General features: G+C 40.2%; 1 protein-coding gene across 13 annotated transcripts in view; it reads right to left on the bottom strand.

Annotated features, from left to right (window-relative positions):
- Window positions 1-20,753, bottom strand: part of CAMK2D (calcium/calmodulin dependent protein kinase II delta) — a 156,835-nt gene extending 136,082 nt beyond the window's left edge. For all 13 annotated transcript variants that reach the window (XM_065736875.1, XM_065736869.1, XM_065736873.1 and 10 more), the window contains exons 1-2: window positions 20,508-20,753; window positions 19,737-19,831 (exon numbers count right to left, since the gene is read on the bottom strand). In XM_065736875.1, the coding sequence (XP_065592947.1) occupies window positions 19,737-19,831; window positions 20,508-20,575 (163 nt within the window). In that variant the 5' untranslated portion in view covers window positions 20,576-20,753. The remainder of the gene's footprint in view (window positions 1-19,736; window positions 19,832-20,507) is intronic.
- Between the last annotated feature and the right edge of the window lie 673 nt (window positions 20,754-21,426).

The raw sequence follows: 21,426 nt of genomic DNA, 5'->3' as shown, positions 1-21,426 counted from the left end.
CTTTGTCTTATCTGCAGAGAAATTTGCTGATGTCCCGCACAGAACTATTTTTCCAAAACTAGATGATCATTCTTTGAAGTTATTTTATTGCTCTGCCTAATTCTGTCATTCTAAGATCAGAATTGAGACCAAGGCCACTTCTGTAATGTTGAAAACTTGCATGAAAAAAACAGCATACTGGAAAGTCTTAGAAACTTAGACAATTTACAACCTATTTACAAGGTAACATCACCAAAGCCCTTCTAATGCTACTGTTTTTAAAAGGGAGTTGAACAGCAACAGTACATTTGCCTATGGCAAAAAGACATAACCTACTTCCTAGCTTTGCCAGAAACGTAAGAGCTACAGTGTGTTTCTCTAAAATATCCTAATATTACTAGCTTAGAAATGCCTTTTGAGAAAAACTGTTTATGCACGGAAATATAGCTGAACGATTGCAGACATCTGTACATCTACACAGTAACTCATGGTAGCTTACAGGCACACTTAAGCATTAATATGTAATGCAGAAACAGCCCTAAGCTACATGAGAGACACTTCTCAATTAAAACTGTAAGTGGTGATTTCTGCTTTTCAGTTAAGAAGTATTCTTTTAGTTAAGAAGGATTATTGTTCTTTTACGTGTGGCTTTTACTACCCACCCAGAAAGCACCTCTTGATATGAACGCAGTCAACTTTTTTTGTGTGTTTGTGTGTCAGAAGATGGTACAAACAAACAGACATTAAGTAACTGTGTCCGAAAAGCAGCCTTTCTACCTGACAGTCTGTATCCAAGAATGAATGTATTCATGTGAGCAATTCTGTGCCACACAAAGACATTTTCTATCCTGGGCAGGTTACTTCCAGAGTGTCCCGGCAAAGCATCCTTTATAAAATGGAACAGTTAATGTAATATTCTTGTTCCATCACCCCATTCCAAAGTTGCTCTTCTTTCCTGATGTGCCACACTTTCACATGAATCAGCTACCTCTCAAATATGATGTAGAAACAGCAAAAGAAAAAAAAACAATCCAAACAAAAAACATAGCAGGTCCACTATTCACAAGTAAATATTCCATAGTTGTGTATGAACATCTTGTAAAGTGTAAAAAGATATTCAAAAGCTGAATTTCTTCAGCAGCCAAATAACCCTACCTAAATAGCCATTTCAGCCATCTAAGAGGTATATATCATTAATGCTGTACCTATAAATATCTGGAAGGAAGAGCCGTGATGCGAAGGAAGAAGCCTGTGCAGAGCAACTAAGTAGCTTATCAAACAGGGGTAATCCCTTTTGGGAACACCCAAAGACACTGAGAAAGGTGAACATGCATTACAAGATTTAGAGTTCACGGAGAATATGTGGCACCACCATATCAGTATATCTGAGAACCCAGAACCATGACAAGCATCCTATCTCAGACTTCCATTAAGGTGAGATCAATTTGGTAATCTCCTCTGCATGACACCTTCTTCACTAATGAACTGTGTCACTTGCAAATCTCATTGAGAACAAGAACACGTCACCCGCAGCAGGAGCGTGGCCCCCTTCTCAAACAAGCATTTTACAGCAGTTAAGCTGAATAATACTCTTCTCTGATTCTCACAAAGTTAAGAAAATAAATAATATCTGTCAGGAGCAATGTTGTTTAAAGCGTACTGTAGCGGTTTTACAGTCACGTGATTCATCATTTAAAATACAGTGTAGCAAACCCAAACAGAATAAGGACAAAAAGCAAGATAGTCTTTCATCACCAGTATCCTCTACTCCTCCTGTAAAAAGTATTATTTTCAATAGGAATTGTATATATACGTTTCTAATATCAGCTCAGACATTCCAATATTTGAGTTTTAAACTGCTGAGTACTGCTCTAGGCTATTTTTAGTCAACTAGTGGCAGGCACGAAAAGGATTCCATTCACAGAATGCTTTACTATGACACGTGAAAAAAAGAGTGAGAAGTAACACAGGTTAATGCCATATTGCACAGACACCAGAAGTTGTTCATTTCTTTAAATAATAAAAAAAAACAAAACAAAACAACTCTAATCATTTCATTTTAAAATCTCTTACAGCAAGAAGTAAATCTATGTTTTCCTTCTCCTTGTCATTAAAACCCAAGAGATGCTATTCTAAAGCAAGAGATTCAGTGCTCTACTTCAGTCTGTTAAAATTGTTATGGTTTTTATACAATCATTTATATGGGAAGCTTTTAAGGATTGTCATTTTTGTGCCATATCAGCAGCAAGATGAATACTACCAGCCACATCTATATAGAAGATTCCCAGCTTCACCTGAAGCTGCAGAAGTACTTATAGCTGAAGACATAAACAGCAGCAGTATGGAGAGCACAAGCAAGATGCCAAACATCTAACTTGCTCATCATTCTGTTAAGCAACACACAACTGTTAAAAGAAGTCTTCTCTATGAGTGTTGTCTACAAAGAATTTATCATTATCTGTTTTGTCATTAATAAACTGCACGATTTATTTGCCCTTTGACTTCTACAGTAAACAGAAAATAATATCAGTCAAGTTGAAATAACTTTGATAACTGTTTCATGTTTTATGTAGGTACAGAAATAATATCACATATCAAATTTAAAAAGCTACAAACTGGCATTATCTGTCAAATCAAATGCATGAACAATTACATGTGCTACTAATACACATTTGGTTTTACTAGAACTAAGCAATCACTGACCAATCCAAGATGATTACAGTTCTGGGTCTGATATGGATTGTAAATCATGATTTACTACAGTGTGTAAACACAAGCACGCTTAAGGCATATTCAGCCCAACGGATTAGTAACAGGTTTCAAGGTACATAGCTAATAATCATTCTAAACCAGGATGTGAAGATTCCTTAATGACATCATGATGTTACCAGTTCATAGTCTGATTTTCAAAAACACTTCACTGAAGGCACCATGCTCGAAGTCTGCAAGAAATTGACAGTGCATGTATTTTCCTGAAGCAAACCTACTGTCCAAGCTTCTGCTATAGTGTAAAAAACTAAAGCACCCCTTATAACATTGAACATTTCCACATTGCTACTAATCTAGGTATGGGAAAGTACTGCTATGGTTCTTCAGTTCAACATTAAAACCTTTCATTGAAAAGCTTTCTAAATTATCCACTGAATACGCCAGTAGGAACAATTTCAAAAATAAAAAAACTAGTGCTGTTAAAAAAGTAGAAATTGTATAATGGCCTCAATTTAACAGGCTGGATGGTGAAGAAGTACCACTGGGAACAATTACTTGTAACTTGATCACTATATTAAAAGAAAAAAATAATCAGGTGTTCCATTTCAAATTACCAACATAACCTCAACAAGGACAGAAAATACTGTGCCAGCCCTCCATCCACTGGAGCAGCAGGATTTACACAAGAACAATCAGACACTGGAGATTTACTCCAAAAATAATCCCAGTAAAAAGAAAGCCTTATATGATGACAAAAACCTCCAGAAAAAGTGAGCCAGCTTTTAAATGCATAAATGAATAGCCTATTGCTGCCCATTTTCAAATATAAAAAAAAACCAAAGTGCAAATAGTGAACCACAAAAGCACATTATCGCTGCTTATAATAGCCAAATGGTTATTTGACAAGACTACTTGTAAAACCTTTCTCATAGCCCACATTACACACGCATACATGCAAAACAAGCTGTACTCAAGGAGAATGTAAAGGGGTTTTGAATAGACCTTCTGAAAGTTCTTCCCAACACCCACTTACTAGAAACACTGAAGCTCTACTAATCAGAGCAACTAACATCTTTATTTGGCTCAACATTTCCTGGATAACAGCAATATTATACATACAGGAAAACTGCAGAGTTCGTCACGAAAGTTTTATATCAGCTCCTATGTTTAAGGGAATAAAACACTGACAGTAGCCTAGGCTGGTAAAAGTGTGCCCTCAAAAACCTCTGATTGTTTTGAAACAGAACACAGCTACAAACATATCAACAGAATTACTGACGTAATCTGAATGGCTCCTTCATCTTTAAAAAGACAGAAGAAACAACTCTGAAATCAGTCTTTGAATTATTGTTGTCTTACTAGGAGCAATTCTCCGGTCCCTGACTTAGCTCCTGATGTTTAAAGGAGATCATTGGAGAAGCACACAGAATTGAAAAACTTTACATTCTATTTCCTAAAAGAAGCATCAGAAATCAAAAGTTGGAGGCAACGCTTGGTATTTCATTGTAATTTCTTTGGCAGAGGGTATAACACAGCCATCTGCCATTTTAATACTGTTGCTTCCCCATCTGTCCTTGGCACTGTGCTACTGCATAAATTGAACAGTTTAACAAGTTATTCTGTAAAGTTAATTCCACTGAGAAAATGAATTAGAAAAATGAAATTCAGAGGAGAAATTATGTATCATTAAGGTTACATCAAGCAGCTCACCACAGGAGTACAACACAAACTCAGTATTAAGTGCTGGTCATGACACCAATGAGGAATGCAGCAGAGAGCTGCCATTACAGTAAACAACTATGCTGCCCTTGGCTTTAACAGACACAGGGGGTTGAGCCGAAACTTGGAACACAAAGATCAGATGAAGATGTGTTCATCACAGGCTCTTCTCAGATCACCATCACACAGTTCTTCTCCCAAAGTTCCTCAGGCTTTTGCTACAGATTTTTTGTTAGGATAATAAGAGTTCTTACAAAGCTGCTCAATGTCAGCTTTCTAACCACCTGTTATGGTTTTATGATTTTTCTTATACTATTGGTATTCCACATCATAACATCATGTAGTGCGTTGGGAGTTAAAAATAAGTTAATGCTCCAGCTGCATTCTGGGTATGCCTGAATGATATGTGGAATATCAATAATATAACAAAAATCATAAAACCATAACACCCCCACTGTCTGCAATAGAGGAAGATGTAAGATTTCAAAAAGCTACAGTTTCTAAACTCTGATTTTCAACTACACTAAGGTAGATATTTCCCAAAACATGCTGTCATCGAACTACAGGGATCGATGTTTGCTACGTGTCAAAAAACATTAAAGCTTCCCATTTTACACTTCCTTATTACTGGGAAGTGATTATTTTATTTCATTAGAGAATAAGAAAAATAGTCATTTCCAGATAATAACAACAGACTGAGAATGAACAGATGAAAAGTATGTGATTTTTGATTTAACCTCCAAAGACTCTCCAATATTGTCACTGATTTGATCTTCCACTCCCCTTTCCAGGTTAACTACATAAGTGACAAAGGCTGATGTTTCAATTACACATAACCTTAAGAACCTAATGAAATACAGTAGGTAGGCAATAAAGCTGTAACACTATTCAGGTCTTTGCACAGTTAAACACTGAGCTAAGTTTTTCCACCATTTTTAAAAATTATTTTTCCCCTTTCATAATCAACCTTTTCAAATTTCTGAGTCAATTAAAGGAAGAACATTACAAGTATTCAAACCAACTCTGAGAACTCGATGACAGGTTTGACAACATAGCTCCCTCCTGCGCAGTCTTTCATTTTTATATCAGGCAGGAAAGCTTAGTCATTAAGGAAAACTTCTGCACTTGCAATTTTTGGCACTCTTAAATCCACCACAGAACATCAAATTGTTTAACATGAAGTAGTGGCGAGCCATCTTATTCAGCTGTTTCATCAGAAGTCTCATGAAAATATTTAAAATCTTGCCGTTCTTTAAAGGTAACATTGTAAATATAGAATGGAATGTTACATGTATTACGAAGTCTTATTCTGCTTTTTATTTTGAAAAATCTTATGTCAAAGGAAACTTAACAGTTGACAACAGAATACTACAGCAGGCTTCCCCCCTTCCCCCAGTGCAGTTTTCTTAAGCTCATGGAATCATGCAGTACCCCAGGTTAGAAGGGATGCATAAGGATCACCGAGTCCATCCCCTGGCTTCACACAGGACCACCTAAAATCCAAACCCTTTGTCTGAGAGCACTGTCCAAACACTCCTTTAACTCTGGCATCTCAGGGCTGTGCCCACTGCCTTCTGGTGCAGAACCTTTCCCTAACCCCCACCTGACCCTCCTGTGGCACAGCTCCATGCCATTCCCTCAGGCCCTGTCACTGTCCCCAGAGAGCAGAGCTCCCTGTGAGGAGCTGCAGCTTCCGTGAGGCCTCCTCTCACCTCCTTTGCTCTGGGCTGAGAAAAGCCAGGGACTTCAGCCACTTGTCACACATCTTCCCCGCTTTATCCTTCATCATCTTTGCATCCCTCCTTTAGCCAATAGTTAATGGTCTTTTCGTACTGCAGCATGCAGAACTGTGCACAGTACACAATACTGGATACAAATAGCATATTGCACTGGGCCCAAGGCAAACAGACTAGTATGGACACACTAGAATGATGGGATATTATGATGCTAGAATAATATTTTCAATTCTTGAAAAAGCATTACTGTGAACAACAACAACAACAAAAAAAACCAACAGACATGTTAGATGAATATCTAACACTTTCCACATAAAATAACCAGTGGTTTTTTTTTTCCCCCTCCAGATTTCCCTTTATTCATAATAATCATTACATTTTTTCTTGGTGATCATTTTCTTGCCAGTGCTCCCATTTAACTAGACCTATCCAAGACACAGCCCGTACTCATGCACCGTAGAACATAAAGAGTCCCTGGTACACAGATTCCAGCTAGCCACACATACTGTTTTAATGTGATTACAGAGAGGTTACGACTGAAATTCAGAATTAAAATTAAAGCAATATTGTTAAATGTTACCGTTGTTATCATGTTGCCTTCTCAAGCAAGAGAGTATTACAAACATAGGTTCTCAAACAAGGAACTATTTAATACATTAATAAATTGGTACAGTAAGTTTGCACAAGAAGGTTATATGAACAGCATGGAATCTGAAACTACCCATATCCCTCTATTATCTCACCAGAAGTTGCTAAGGATACAGGTACCAGACTAAACACGATCAGGTTACAGCAACTGAAGAAAATGATTGCCTGCATGTGGAATTTCCTGACTGGGTGCAGTTAAGTCTGCCTCAGTTGCAAAACAAAAAAACATTAGCTTAAACTTCACCTACTGAGTTTCTTAGACCAAGTCTATATATATACACACCTTCCTCAACAGCTCCTTCTGCCTAAGTAAAAGCTTTCCTGTACACTCCGTTCTTGGCACAAAAACAACTATTACGTTAATATGGAAATTAAAAAAAAAATTCCACAGACCTGAAACATCAAATGCAAATGCTTGCTGCTTGCATTCTTTCACACAAGTCCAGAAGCAGATTTATTCTGCAAACATCTACAGTTCACACAGGTGATTTTATATAGCATATCTGCACACCTACATATCACAGTGCCATAAAAGTCTCTGGGTTTACGCTAGAATTAGAAGAGCTCTCAGAGGAGCAGACAATCTCTGCTTAATAGTAGATGACTGTGGCTTGGATTATTTGTTGTTTTTTGCTTTAAAACACCTTCCTTTATTTTGGGGCTGTTTTGAGTAATATGGATAGGTGTTGTACACATCATTCTCATGTTAAAAAAGCATAGATGAAATATAATCAAAGCTTTCTTTCCCCCAGTCAGAACTTAAATTATTCAGTAACTGTGCTACGAAACACGGAGCTAGGTGGGTCAACTTCAGATACACAACTTTTGATGAGTTAGCAAGATTTCAAACAGAATGAGATTCGGTACATAGCTCTGTTCATATTTCCTTTCCAGGAAAAGTGAAAGAGGAAAAGGGGAAAGGGTAGGGAGATGGGCGACAAAACAGTGGCAACAATCTGAAGAGGAAAACTAATTTACTAAATTAGATATTGGAATGCAAAATAACTCAATATAATACCATGTAATTAGAATTGAAGATAATAAATCAAATAAAATGAAAGAGAGAGAGCATGCATCCAAAACCCAAAAGCCTTACTCTAATGCTGAAGGCGAGATGGCTAGGGAGCACAGATACTGCCAAGATGAGCAAGAAAGTGAAAAGAGCAGAGCGTCTCATGTCACACAAACAGTTATCTTTTCTTCTGAACAGAAAATGGAAATGCAAAAGTCCTCTGGGGTACGTAGTTGTTCTTCTCTTCTGAGACAGGTATACCCAGAACTAACAATGATCCACGGAACTAGAGCATTAACTCTTTAACTCCCAGTGCACTACATGATGTGATGATGTGGAATACCAATAACAAAAATCATAAAGCCATGACACCTTAAAATCCAATTCTGAGCTGGTTATGCACTTTTATATGTTGTATTTTATAAGGCGAACTAATCAATAATTAGCAATGTTTTATAAGTAAGTTTCAATTTACAGTGTGAATCAATACAGAGTGTTAAAAAGACAAACTAAGCTGTTCTAAGTATGTTTGCATAATTTGTTTTCATGTTCTGCTATTTTGTTGAAGAGGAGAGCATCTGTGGTTGCAGAAACAGAAGACAACACTCAACAGCAACTCTTCATAATTCAGCTTCATTTCACAGTAGTTTCCACCTGACCTTGCACAGAGGTGAGAGTAGTGTCTGGCTGTTTCAGAAACTGAGTAACATTCCTGTGATTGAAAGGACTTTCAGACTTAGTACTGTGTCACAGTCTTGGGAAATAGTACAAAACAAACACAAAACCCCACACATCTAACTATATCTGTGCATATCAGTTACTGGCTCTGTACAGTAACAGATATTAAATGTTCTATGCCATTTTTCCAACCAGGGGTAACAATGCCTCCTGCAGGGGTCATCTGCTTAATACGTCTCATTTGCTTTATTGACACATCTGGGGATTCGTAAAAACTGAGATTACCAGACTAGCTTTGAAACTGGTAGGAAACTGGTAACAGAGGTGAAAGAAAGCACAGTGATGAAAGGCATAGCCAAAGCAAAAATTGCTAAATAAGTTCTTCAAATCATCAGCCTCTGAAGCAGTCCTAATATTCCATATGCTTTATCATTAAGGTGAATAAGCATGACAGCTATATACGTCAACTCTAGTTTCCTCTTTCAAACAAACATATAGAAAAGTTATGCTATGATAGAATACATGGAAGGAAGACTGACCACAGTAGCAGCAAGTCAGGAGGAAGCTAAAGGAAGATGGCCACTACGAAAAGAAAGAATGGAAACAAGACAGTCCTTCTGATAAATACACTGATGAAAGATGAAGAATTCCCTGAAGGACAGCATAGGCATAAAAAAAAATGAACGAAGTCCACAAATACATTTGAGCTGTAGATCAGAATTCTTCCAACTAAAAGGGGGCAGTACTGAATTACTGCTTCAGCAAAGGAGTAAAGACTAAACCCCCTGCCTCATTAATTTTCATTAAGATGGAGCTTGATTAATGAGATTATTTACTCTGCTGAAAGAGTCAACTTTACTCCAGATAGAACTAACTACATTCCCTATTTTTGCACTTAAAGTCAACCCCATGTGGTTTGAAGCTCAGATGTTCTCTTATCCCATAGAAGTCTGGAGATAAATGTCCTTTGAAAGCTCAAGGTCAAAATTTTAGCTTGACTGAATCTGCTACGTGAAACAGGGAAAACACAGCCCTGAACAAGAAACGAAGTTTGATTTAAGTTTGACTTTCAAATATTGCTGAATGACCAATTCCTTCCATTCAAAACTTTCCTTCAGCCTTCTTCAGTAAAAAGATGGTTGGGGATAGAAGCAATTCACTCACCCATATTTACAGCAGATAAAAGAAACATTTTCTCAAACATTTTGCACGTTAAGGATTCTGAGTACTGTTGAGACATACCAACTCCAGGAGATCTAAATGTCTGCAAGAATGCCATGTGTATGTAATAAAACTGACACAAAGAAGTATGGAGTGAATATAAAACCTCATGATTTTAGGCATTAAAAAAAATCTCCACCTACTACAGATTTGAAACATGTTTTGTGGGTCCCTGTCTATGTTCACTGATAGCAAGTTTCCCAAAACCATCTCTGAGACACCATGAACTTATCACCATCCACATGCAAGATGAGTTATCAACCTGGACCCTAAAACATCTGCAGTATTAACACACATCTCCTAGGAAGAGGGATGGACCACACACAGGCAACTTCTACTCTGGAAAAAAATTAATCTCATTAGTAAACCTGTTTTGATTAACACGGTATTGAAAGTAATTTGTTACTTAATTTCAATAGATAAATTGTAATAACCACAAATATAAAAAAAGTAAAATGACATCCGTTCTTGCTCTCATTACAAGTAAAATTACATTAAGTTAATAAGCCTTTCAGCATGAAACATTTCCCTAAATCAAACAAGCAAGCTGAGTACACACAAGCTCTGTGTGTATTAAATGCAGAAAAGATCCAGCACTCTTTTATCAGTGGCCTCCCCCACACCCCTTCCTTCCAGACTGAGCAACTCAAAAATGTTTTTAACACGCTAAAATCTACCAAGTAGGAGTATCAATAAGAGAACCAGGTAAATGTACAGAAATTTGACTGAAAACAAAAAAAAAAAAGCCTTTTTCTCCCCTTCTGGGAGGCTGATGCTTAAAGCAGCCTCGGAAAAATGCTTTCTTATGCCATCATTAGAAGAAAGGGCACTAAATCCCCATGTGCATATGACAGTGCAGTCCTAATTACTATTTCATAGCTGTCCATGCTGTATAAAGCAAGCAAATACAAATAAATTCACCACACACCTGAGCTTTGTTTCATTTAAAAAAGCAGTATATGGCTGTACAAAAAAGGACCAAGAATGCAATCTTTCAATTTTCTGGACTCCAGCGTTTATAAGTAACCAAAGCACTGAAGACTATTTTCTTTCATGCAATATACAGTATCTTGGAGACGTTTAATATTTGTGACATCTTTCCTTAAAAGGTGGGAAACAGCCTTTAGCCTATTTTTAATAACCAAAGTTCAGCAGCACATGGAGCGGCCCCTAGAGAAACTGAAGGTCACCTGCCCTACAGGACAAAATAACTCCCTGCAATGCAGTACCACAGCAACAAAGCTCTATCAATGTTACGTGACGTTTTTGTAGAATATAAAATACGTCTTCATGTAATGAAGGATATCAACATAACGAGACAAATAAATAAGCCTTCACAAGAAACCTCTAAATTTAGTGACTATTTACATGAATGAGCAATGGCCTGTTCAAAACATTCCTATGAGAGATCTCCCAAATCAAAACCACACCTAAGCACTGGCTTGAAATCTGCCAGGCAATACAAATAACTTCAAGGTTTCCCTTGACTGATTAAATCACAAACCTATCTCTTCAAGAGGTTAAAATTTAAATGAAAGCTCAGGCTTGGCAAATCCTATCAGAATATCAAATGTGGATATTATGGAGGAACCCCATCTGCTCATGCAGCAACATGAATATGCAACGTGACTGTTGCTGCAACACTTGCATTCACATTGTGGAAAATTTTACAAGTAAGCAGAAGCAGCTCCTGACTATCATTAAATCAGGAACAAAGTTCTGGAAACACATGCAATAGATTTCATGCCATGAATACAAGCTTTGCATGCTGCAAATTTCTCTCTCTCATCCTCTCACGTGTTTAGATGGCGAAACTTTACAGCAGAGGTGTGTCATCCTTTCTGCTTACATAGAGATTTATTAATCTTCCCTTCTGGGCAAGGTACACTGTTCTTTTCAGCACAGGAACAGCAAAGTGCATGGAAGACTTTCTGCTGTGTGATCCAGTGCACTGCCCTTAATGCTGCACACATCTATTTGTGAGTCATTAACAGTCTCAGAGGAAAGGAGAGCATCTGGACAAAATGTTGGATGAGCTGTTCTAAAGGACTGCATACCAGCCTGCAGACAATTCACAAAACCCTGAACTAACTTCACCACTGGGATTTGATATTCTTTAAGAAATTCTGCATCTGCCCAAATTCATGCACGTGGTCATTCAATCCAGAAAGCGTTCAGTTTGTCCCAGCTCTATCCGCTTACAGATCAGATGCTCAAGTTTTCAATTTCATACATTAAAAAGTTCTAAGGATCTACAGCTCCACATTTGCTTAAACATAACTGCAGCTACTCTTTCCACTACACTGCCGACCATGTGTCCATAGAACAAAAAGCGATGCAAAAAAGAGCATTTAGGATAGCGAGAGGGAGGAGGAGAGAAGGCTGTGCACCTGAAAACCCAACTAGACTGATTCAGCAGGAAGCAACAGAAAGAAACAACACAGCCACTCATTAACTTTTCCAACAAGCATACTCTACATTTAAAGTGAAAGTGAGTGCTAAAACAAATTAATTTGCTAATTCCCTTCTTATGGATGCCAGGCATCTCTCTTGGAAAGCAAGAGGATGTCAGCTTTTTGCAGAAGCATATAAACTCTTGGGCAGTTGTAAATGCAAAGAGTTTTGAGAATAAAAGAGATGCTCCTATCACAAGATGAAATGTTTCATCTTGACCATCAAATACCTTCAGGAGCACATTTTCATTATTAAATGAAATATATTCCATTACTTTTTTTTCCCTTTACTTACAAAAGCTCGGAAATTCACATAGTAGAAGTTACTTCCATTCACTGGGTATGCAGTTACTTTCTAGTAAATACAAAAAACCTAAACCAACAGCTGCACAGACTGATGTGTAACAGCTCATTCTGCATATTAAATACCATCCTCTAGACTCCTCTAAAAGCCTAATTATAGAAAACAAATATATACTGCAACACAATCTATACTTCCCAATTATCGCTGAAGAGACCCTGGATCAGAATAAAAGCTAAATCAGGTATATGATGTATTTACAAATCCGAGCAAGTTCCCCCTGCCTAGCTGGATACTAGTCTTGGCTATAGCTTGTGCTTCTATCCAGTGGAATTTACAGAACAGATTCAAGAAAAAAAAAAAAAAAAAAGAAAATTCTCACTTCAGCAGAACATAGCCAACAGCTTCCAATCACATGCAACAGGAATTAATGTGACCACAAAGCTTTAAGTTTTTATAATTCAAATAACTGAAACTCAGCACGTTTTACAAGCTGACAATGCATTCTGAATAACAGTACAACTGTCCACCCTGAAAGAAAATATAAAAATCACAAATAATTACCTCTCTCTCTGATACGACATACAAGACATTTTCCGTAATAGCAAAATTACAGAGAAGAGTTTGCACAAACACACACCCGAAGACACAGAACTCTACACAGAGGAACAAATAGACAGATTGGATTCCTGAATCTCTCCAGAACACAGCAGATGTCTCTTCAAATTCAAGGTATAATTATTTGTAATAAACAATCAAACAAAAGGAGCTACTATCTTTAAGTTTGTTCTCTATTAACCTTTTTCAATCAACAGAGGAAGTTATGCTTTCCAGATAATCTTTTGAAATCCCCACATTATCCTTACAAAGCATTTGACAAATGTGCAATAAATGTACATGAAGGAGGAAGCTGAACCCTGACATAGATAAACCCATTGAAACACCCTGGCCTACATTTCTGTAGAGGTCAAATGAAGGACATGGGCACAAAAAGCAGTATCTTGGCACTGTTTACATTTGTAAAGCAAAATAACCGAAATTCTCCTATCTTCCAGAAACCAGAAAGTTTATAATTTCTCACAAGGACAGAGATGAGTGCCTCAGATACCTCAGTTGACCTGTGGTTTCAAATTGCAGCAGACATAAAACAATGCTGTAACACTCAAACATCCAGAACAATAAAGGTAGAATGCTTATCAAACTGCTCACTTCCTCATTTTTTTTTTTTACACGATCTAAAGCTCTAATTTAGAAGTACAACATGGATAGAAGCAGCAAAACACTTCCAGAGAATGCAATTTCTCTCAGACCAAGAGAAAGGTAAAGAAAAACAAAACACACAAAAACCAACCAACAGCAAAAACCCCACACCCACCCACACTTCAGTATCTGACTGGAGATCCAGAAACCAAGTTCAAATTTTCCCCTACAACTACTTCTCCTTCCTTCTTTTAGCAGAGAGAGAAGTAATTCTGGAAGTGCTGCCATTCAGATGTGCAGTTAAGTCTTTAATTCACAGTAAAGAACATAAAAACCAGAAGCACACAAGTGCCAGAATTAACAAAATAGACAGAAAATGGCAGGAAGGAGGTAGCCAAATTAATCCTAACAAATCGTTGTTAACATTTGTTGTTAACATCTCAATGGGAAATATCTAACAGTAGAGACGAAGCCCAGCCAAAGCAGTGATGAAAAACAATGAAAGAAAATGGGAAGCTCCAAAAAGAGCTAGATGCATTCAACCAATTCCTCATTACAGGCATGCTTAAAAATCTTCGGATTTGGAATAGAAAACCTCCCCATCAAACTCAGATGACAGATGATGCCAACATCTCTTAATCCCCACCGTTCCCATCAAGTTATTTTAAATACTGGATTTGTGTCACATTTCCATCTCTGTCAATAGGTATACTTTCACAAACTTCAATTTTCAGAATAACTGGTAAGCAAACTGAGCAGGTACATGTCGAAGATATTTCTGTAAAGAGAGTGAGAAGAACAGCACTGCAGCACACTGGAACTCTTTGCTCCAACACCGACACCACCAAACTGAGAAGTCTTTTAAAGTATGCACTACAATTTTCACCCAGGTACTTACATACCAGTAAGAACAGCAGCAAGCTACAGCAAAGATAACAATGATGCATGCATCTTGTTCTAGTACAATTAGTTTAAAGCACATCAGTGTACGAGCTATAAAAAGAATCTCCTTTCCTGCAAGCAACAATAGCCACAACAGAACGAGAAATAAATCCCTTGCAAAAAATTAATAATAATTAAGAAAAATATTGATGCAATAGATATTACAGAATACTTTCTATGGATAATTATCTACCAAGTGACAAGAAAATTATTTTGAATTCTAGTTTGAACTGTTAGAATAACTTTCTGCTGGCCAACGTGCATCACAATGAATTCATAGTTCTCATTCACACCAGTGAATGAAAGCTTTCCAGATTTCCTTTAAAAACAAGTGATAGCAAAAGCTCCAAACCTTCAAAACAGAATACCTAACCACGTTTTAAATAACATTCATGAACGCTCTCTACTACTATATGAGCTTTCAGAATGAACTTAATGTGAGAGAGCCAGCAGACTGTTAAATTACTGTAATTCACAACCATAACAAACACACGCAGATAAGTAGTGAATGCACCCCTGTTGAATCAGAACACTTTAGATTGAAAGAAACACTGTGACTAACCTGAAAGGTAGAAAGAACACAAAGATGAGGAAAGGGCAACCACACTAGCCCATAAGACTTCTTAGATACTACAGGAAAAGTTTTTTAAACATGCTTCTAACACATGGAGGAAAGCAACCACACCACTCCTTGGCAATGTAATGAACCTGAGAGACTAGAATTCCTGTTCTCACAACGCTGAAATGTGCTTCACTGGCAGCTAAATGCCCTTAAGGGGAGTACTCAGTGTGTGAGAATAACTACTTGCATACTTAAGAACTAAAATCAGCAAGAAAATAAATACACGTGTTACCACAAATGTGCACAGGTAAACGTGTGCTCCTAGATTAAGATCTTCAGCAAGATTAGGAATCTTTGCTAGATTATCAACAATTTCTTCTGCTGTAGTGTACAGGAAGTCCTATTACACATCTAGCCTTCCTGTAAAACATCTGGCTGCAACTGACAAAGGGTACCTGACTGAGTTGGTCTATCTCTGTGTCACAAGTAACTACACAAAAATACTCCACTGTACACTTCACATGCCATTCATCTCCTCAATGTATTTTAAATCACTTCAGGGATACCTTTAGACACAGAAATACTCTTCTTACAGTAAAATTACTCAGTACTGCCACTAAAATACTGTTCCAAAAGGAACAAAACATCTTGTTGCAAGTAAGATCAGAAGGCCTATTGAGCTCCAGCTATCCTCTCTACTTTGACAAATGGGATGATGCAGAAACAACCTGGGAAGTTTCCTGCCAAGGAGAAGGATAAACAATCAGAGAAACCTCCAAGGCTGACAGCTCAAAAGCTCTCTGAAGCTAATGGAAGGACTGGGCCATGAAAGATCAGGGGAGCTGCGGACAAACAAGCAATAATCTCCATCTGATTCCTATACTCTTTCTAGCAATAGGAATGCCCTAAACCAATAGGTTCTCGCTTCCGCTGCAGCGCCCGAAGGGCTGGGAGGGGAGTGAGTGTTCAGGCGGCATTTACAAAAGCACCACTTCTCACAAACATTGTAACGTTGCCGTCAAAGGAACAGCGCTCTTAGCCACTACAGAGCAAATACCAAAACAGGCACTGGCAAAAGTTACACCCAACCAGCTAACATTAGAAAATCATCTGTTCAAATATGATTACAGAAACTAACACTTCTCTGATTCCCTTCCCCCCCAGTCAAAAAAGAGGTGCAAGCACAATAAGAAAATGCCTCTGTTGCTGAAATTTCTTTGGATCAAAGCCAGAAGACTCTCAAAAAGGAAAATAAAACAGGTACAGATAATGATAAAATAAAGACTGATTTGTCAATTATTTTGCATTTGGTACATGCAGGGTAAAAGTCACCTTAAGCTCACTTATATCTACATTTCTTTCTACACAAAAAAAAAAAAAGCAAAAACAAAAAAACACACCACAAAGAAGCCTTAAACAACACACTTTAAAAACTCAGTAATAAGAAAACTCCAAAGACATAATCAGCCAAAACAATACAGAACCTGGAATCTGCAAACATACACCCCTCACTTCAAGTGTTGTGAGCACCTATTCACTAATGCATTTAGTTTTAGAGGGATGTGCAACAGAACCTTCTCCTCCCTCTTCTAAATCAATAGCACAATTAAATTATGTCAGATTACCTAGAATAGATGCGGTACAAAACAAGCTATTGATTCCTTAACATCAACATAATACTTAAGTTGACTAGTAAAGAAAAAGCTGCATTTAAAGTTTCTAAGAACATATGACATCCTAATAAAATTATTTTGCTATACTGAGAGTTTTACATTGCAAATAATTACTGCTGTTAATAAAACCAGAAAAATGTGGAATTTAAAGTGCCACATAAAGCCACATATTGAAAAACAATTCGAAGTGTTTTTACTGCATTGCAGACTACAATTTGTGCGGAAGATCACAGCAGATGTGAACTGATCATTAGTTTAAAAGCACAGAAGCTGCTTCTGCAAAAAAAAAAACCAAAACAAAACAAAAAAAATTGAACAAAACTTCCTTCCCCCTCCAAACTAAAGCCAAAGCCAATGGCTCTGCACAGTTACTCTGAAACTTCTCTGCTACTGAAGAAGGAATCAGAAGAGAACACACCTGTGCTGGCCTAAGCATGTGACTACATCAGTTTGAGTTTAGAAGGGCTGCTAAGGGAAGGATTCAAACAATCTCCAAGATCATTTGCACCTGGAGTGACAATTACTGTTACATCAAGGCTGACACAGTTAAATTTTTTCAACTCAAATGGTGTTCTCCTGAGTACTGACAGCCTGGACTACTCCCCATCAAACACTGACATGGCAATTCCTCAATCTGGCAAGCAAGAAGGATCAAAGTTATGCTTCAGAGAAGTAGGGCTGTACATGAGATACACGGCAAGCTGAGAACCTCTAACTGCTTACAGATGAAGCTGACCCAACCAATCGTTCTTCATATTTACACTGTGATCTCTATCTCAAGTGAGAAGTTGGAAATACCAAAATGAACTGCTACCTCATCATAAAGCAGCTCAGAAAGGAGAATGAAACTTACAATTTAGACACTATTTGAAATGTAGTCTGAAATGTAAGCTTCACATTTATTATCAGCCACATCAAAATATCACAGACAGAGGCACCACAATTAATACCCATTTGCAACTGCCCCTTAGGCAGTTCTGTAAGAAGCTTGCTCTTCAAAAGCTGCTGAGCAGCCGTTATTCGTTATTTGTCTTCCAAAAGACAAAAACTAAATAACAGCAATACATGAAAACTTAAAAATAAATAAATAAATAAATAAATGAAAACAAAAAACATCCTAACACATTTCTGGAATCTTTGATAACCAAGATGGAAACGGATTCACTGCATATATGGGCATAATATCACATTCATTCAGATATGGAAGAATATTTCACAGTCCAGTTATCAATCTTGAAAATCTAACTCCTTGCTTTCTGGGCTTACATGTTCAACCAATACACTTGTTTCTTCTCTTTTTTTTTTTTTTTTTTGTATGAGTTTTGCCACATTCCTCCTTATCAGCTACATTCTCCCCAGCACCCTTGGGCTCATGAATGGGTGACAGCAAGAACCAACACGGTCCAGCCTGAGCAGTTGAGGAAGTACAAAAATGAAACTCTGAAAAATAGCACACCTCAAATGATGCCTTCTAAGGAAGTCTAACTAGCCTGGCTTTCTAGATTCTATCCCATTATATGTAAAACTACAGTGAACAAGTGATCTGACCGTTATCCTGCTACAGCTTCAAACTGAAAGGTACTAGGTCTATAAAGCTATACAGAATGTGGAAGTTTGTTTTAAGCATGAAAATTCAACAGCTCATCTCACAGCACTGACAAAAGAAAAAAGGAAGATTTGATTTAAGCAAAACTGTGACAATATTTTATCTCAAGTATTAGTTCTTCCCTGACCCCTCTTTTTTTTAGATCTGTCACTCTACAAAGAGATATTATGAAGTACAGGAAAAAAAAACCCTCAGAGATAGGAGAAAAACTAAAATTCATCAAAAGGTAAAAACCATATTCCATTCATCAGCTGAAAATAAAAGCACCAACACCACGTTGAAAGATTTCCAGCAGAGTACATCAAGTTACCAAAATATGGCCTAGTGCTAAAGGATTTCAGGTGTAAATTTAATGAATTAATCCAGAGTGCTGTTTTTTTGTGCTAAAAATCAAGCCAGACCTTAAAGACAGGTTTAGAACTGACACCACTTGCTTATTCACGTCCACGTTCTTGCTGTATCACAAACTCGCATCAAAACACGGGTATTGTTAACAGAGAATAATCCCTAATCCCAACATCCTTCTACAGTCACTTTGATGTGGGCTTAACAAGGAATTGACATATCTCTGTTGAGGCTTGCTTCCAACAGCAGTAACCTATAGCACACACGTGATTTCCCAAATATATCACAAAGGCACCACTGACAGCCAGAACATAAGGGGAAAAAAAAACACATTACAGTAAAATGCAAGCATGTGGTGCAGCACGCATTGCTGCTGGGCTGCAGCAGTGACACTGTGTATCACTCAGAACGGCTTGGGTTCACAAATGGCTGCTTCAAACAAGGGATATTTCCTTTCCCCAGGATCTCATCGCTAAGCTCAGTATAGAATAGTGCATTACACTCTTCATGGGTTCAAATAGGCCTTCACTTTCATGTTTAAGTTTAAACGCAATGGAAACTTTGAATTCAGAAAAGCTTTGACACACATTTATGATAAAAGCTGCAATGTCAACTTATTTCCCCACCTTCATCTAAAGAATCAGTCTGCAAAATCCTTTCCAGGCTCACGTTCGAAGTTTTTTTCAGGATAAAAATGGGAAGAGGATGCACTATTTAAAATGACTTTGTAAAGATTCCCTTCAAGCACGGTCCAGACACAGACCTCCACAGTTAACCACTGAAACATTTAGCATAAAAAAAATACCCACAGCTTGAAAGGAAATTATGAAAAGCCTACTGAGAAAATTAATAACCTTAATTCTTACTAGTTTGTGTGCCGTTTTAACGTTTGCCACGAGAGTGCAAGAACCGAGGTGGAGGCACCATAAACACTCATTTGGAATATACGCACCCCTGGCTGAGAGCTTCTTGGTGTTGATGATTTTGGCAGCATATTCCTGTCCTGTGGTGATTTTCATACATCGCCTCACGACCGAGAACGCCCCTCTGCAAGCCAAGAGGGGGGCAAGAGCGTCAGTGTCACCCGAACAGCTCCGTGCCATTACCACCGCGCTGCCAATCATTTCTGGGAGCGGCGCGGTGCCCGAACATTTACAAGGGGGAATGGAGGGGGGGGAAGATAACACGAAAAATATATATATATATAAAAGAAGAAAAGAGGCATTTCAGAGGCGGACAACGTTAATTTTATTCATCGCAACATCAAAACGCAGCTCAGCGCCGCCGGTTCGAGCCGCGCGACCCAGCCCTTCGCCCGGCGTACGCCGCAGCCGCGCGGCGGGAGGGAGGGCGGCACGCCACGGCCCCGGGGCGGCACACGCCGGGGGCGGCGCGGCAGCCGGACCCGTTCCCCGTGCCCGTGCCAACATGGCGATCGGGGCTACGCACCCCAACGCGGGGGGGCGCCCCATACGCACACCGTTACCGGCGGTCGCGAGCTCCGGCGGCCGTTAAAGGCGCAGCCCTAATGCTCGCCGTCCACCCGGGGCTGGACGTGCCCGCGGGTCGGGCGGGCGCACAGAGCGACTTCCAACGGCCGGGGACATCGCCCCACGCACCCCTGCCCGTCGGTACCGAGCCAACTTCCCCACCTCGACTCCCGGTCCTTCCTTCCCCCCGGTCCCGAAGCGGTTGCCGCGCGCCCGGGGGGCTGCGTACTTACTTCCCGAGCTCCTCGAAGAGCTGGTACTCGTCGGTGAACCTGGTGCAGGTGGCGGTTGAGGCCATCATGGGGACGGGCGGCCGCCGGTGGCTCCGGCGGCCGGGGGAGTCGAGGCGGCGGAGGGGCTGCGCGGTGGGCGAGGCTCCGCTCCGCTCCGCTCCGCGCCGGCTTCTCCTCCCCACCACCGCCGCCGCCGCCTCTCGTGACGGGGCCGCCTCCTCCTCGCCAGGCGGCTCGTCCCCGCGGCGCGGCAATGCCCTCCCTTCCCCTCCCCTCGTCCCCACCCTCCGGGGGAAAGAAATAAATAAATAAGTGAGAACGTTACGGCGGAGAGGCGGCAGCGAAAGGGAAAGCAAAACGGGGGCGAGGGGGAGCGGCGCTGCCGCTGGGCGCCTCAGCCCTCCGCTGTCCCCTCCCCGCGGGCAGCGGGGCCGCCGCGCCTCTCTGTGCCCCGTCTCCCGGTGCCGTGCCTCCCCCTAGCGATCCGAGCCCGCCGGCCGCGGCCGCCCCGTCGCGGCTCTCTGCCGCCGCCCGTCGGGGACGCGCCCGGGGATCCGCTCCGCGCCGCAGGCGGCGGCCCCGAGGAAACGGATGCACCTGCGCCCCGTTCCTCGGCGACCGCTGACGTCACCAACCGCCCCGCGGGGGCGGGGGCGGCCGTGCTCGTGGGCGCGCGCGGCGGCAGCCGGCTGGAAGCGCGGCCGCGCGACCCCCACCCCCCTCCACCCCCCTCCCCGCCCCTCGCGGTCGCGTGGCGTCACCGCGGAGGGGCTGCGGGCGGAGGGCAAGGCGGCCGTGCAGCCGCGAGCAGACGCCGTGGGGCTTTGACCTTGCGGGGAAGGGCGGCTCATCGCGGAGCAGCCGGGAGCGCCGGACGGTGCGCTGCGCCGCACGAGCGGGAGGGTCGGAACGCGGTACT

The sequence above is a fragment of the Cyrtonyx montezumae genome, unplaced genomic scaffold (genome assembly GCF_038088225.1).
Source record: "Cyrtonyx montezumae isolate F1298 unplaced genomic scaffold, pur_monq_1.0 scaffold_2, whole genome shotgun sequence".
Classification (NCBI taxonomy): Eukaryota; Metazoa; Chordata; class Aves; order Galliformes; family Odontophoridae; genus Cyrtonyx; species Cyrtonyx montezumae.
Note: the sequence above shows the minus strand (reverse complement) of the source record. Positions and strands in the feature narration are given on the sequence as shown.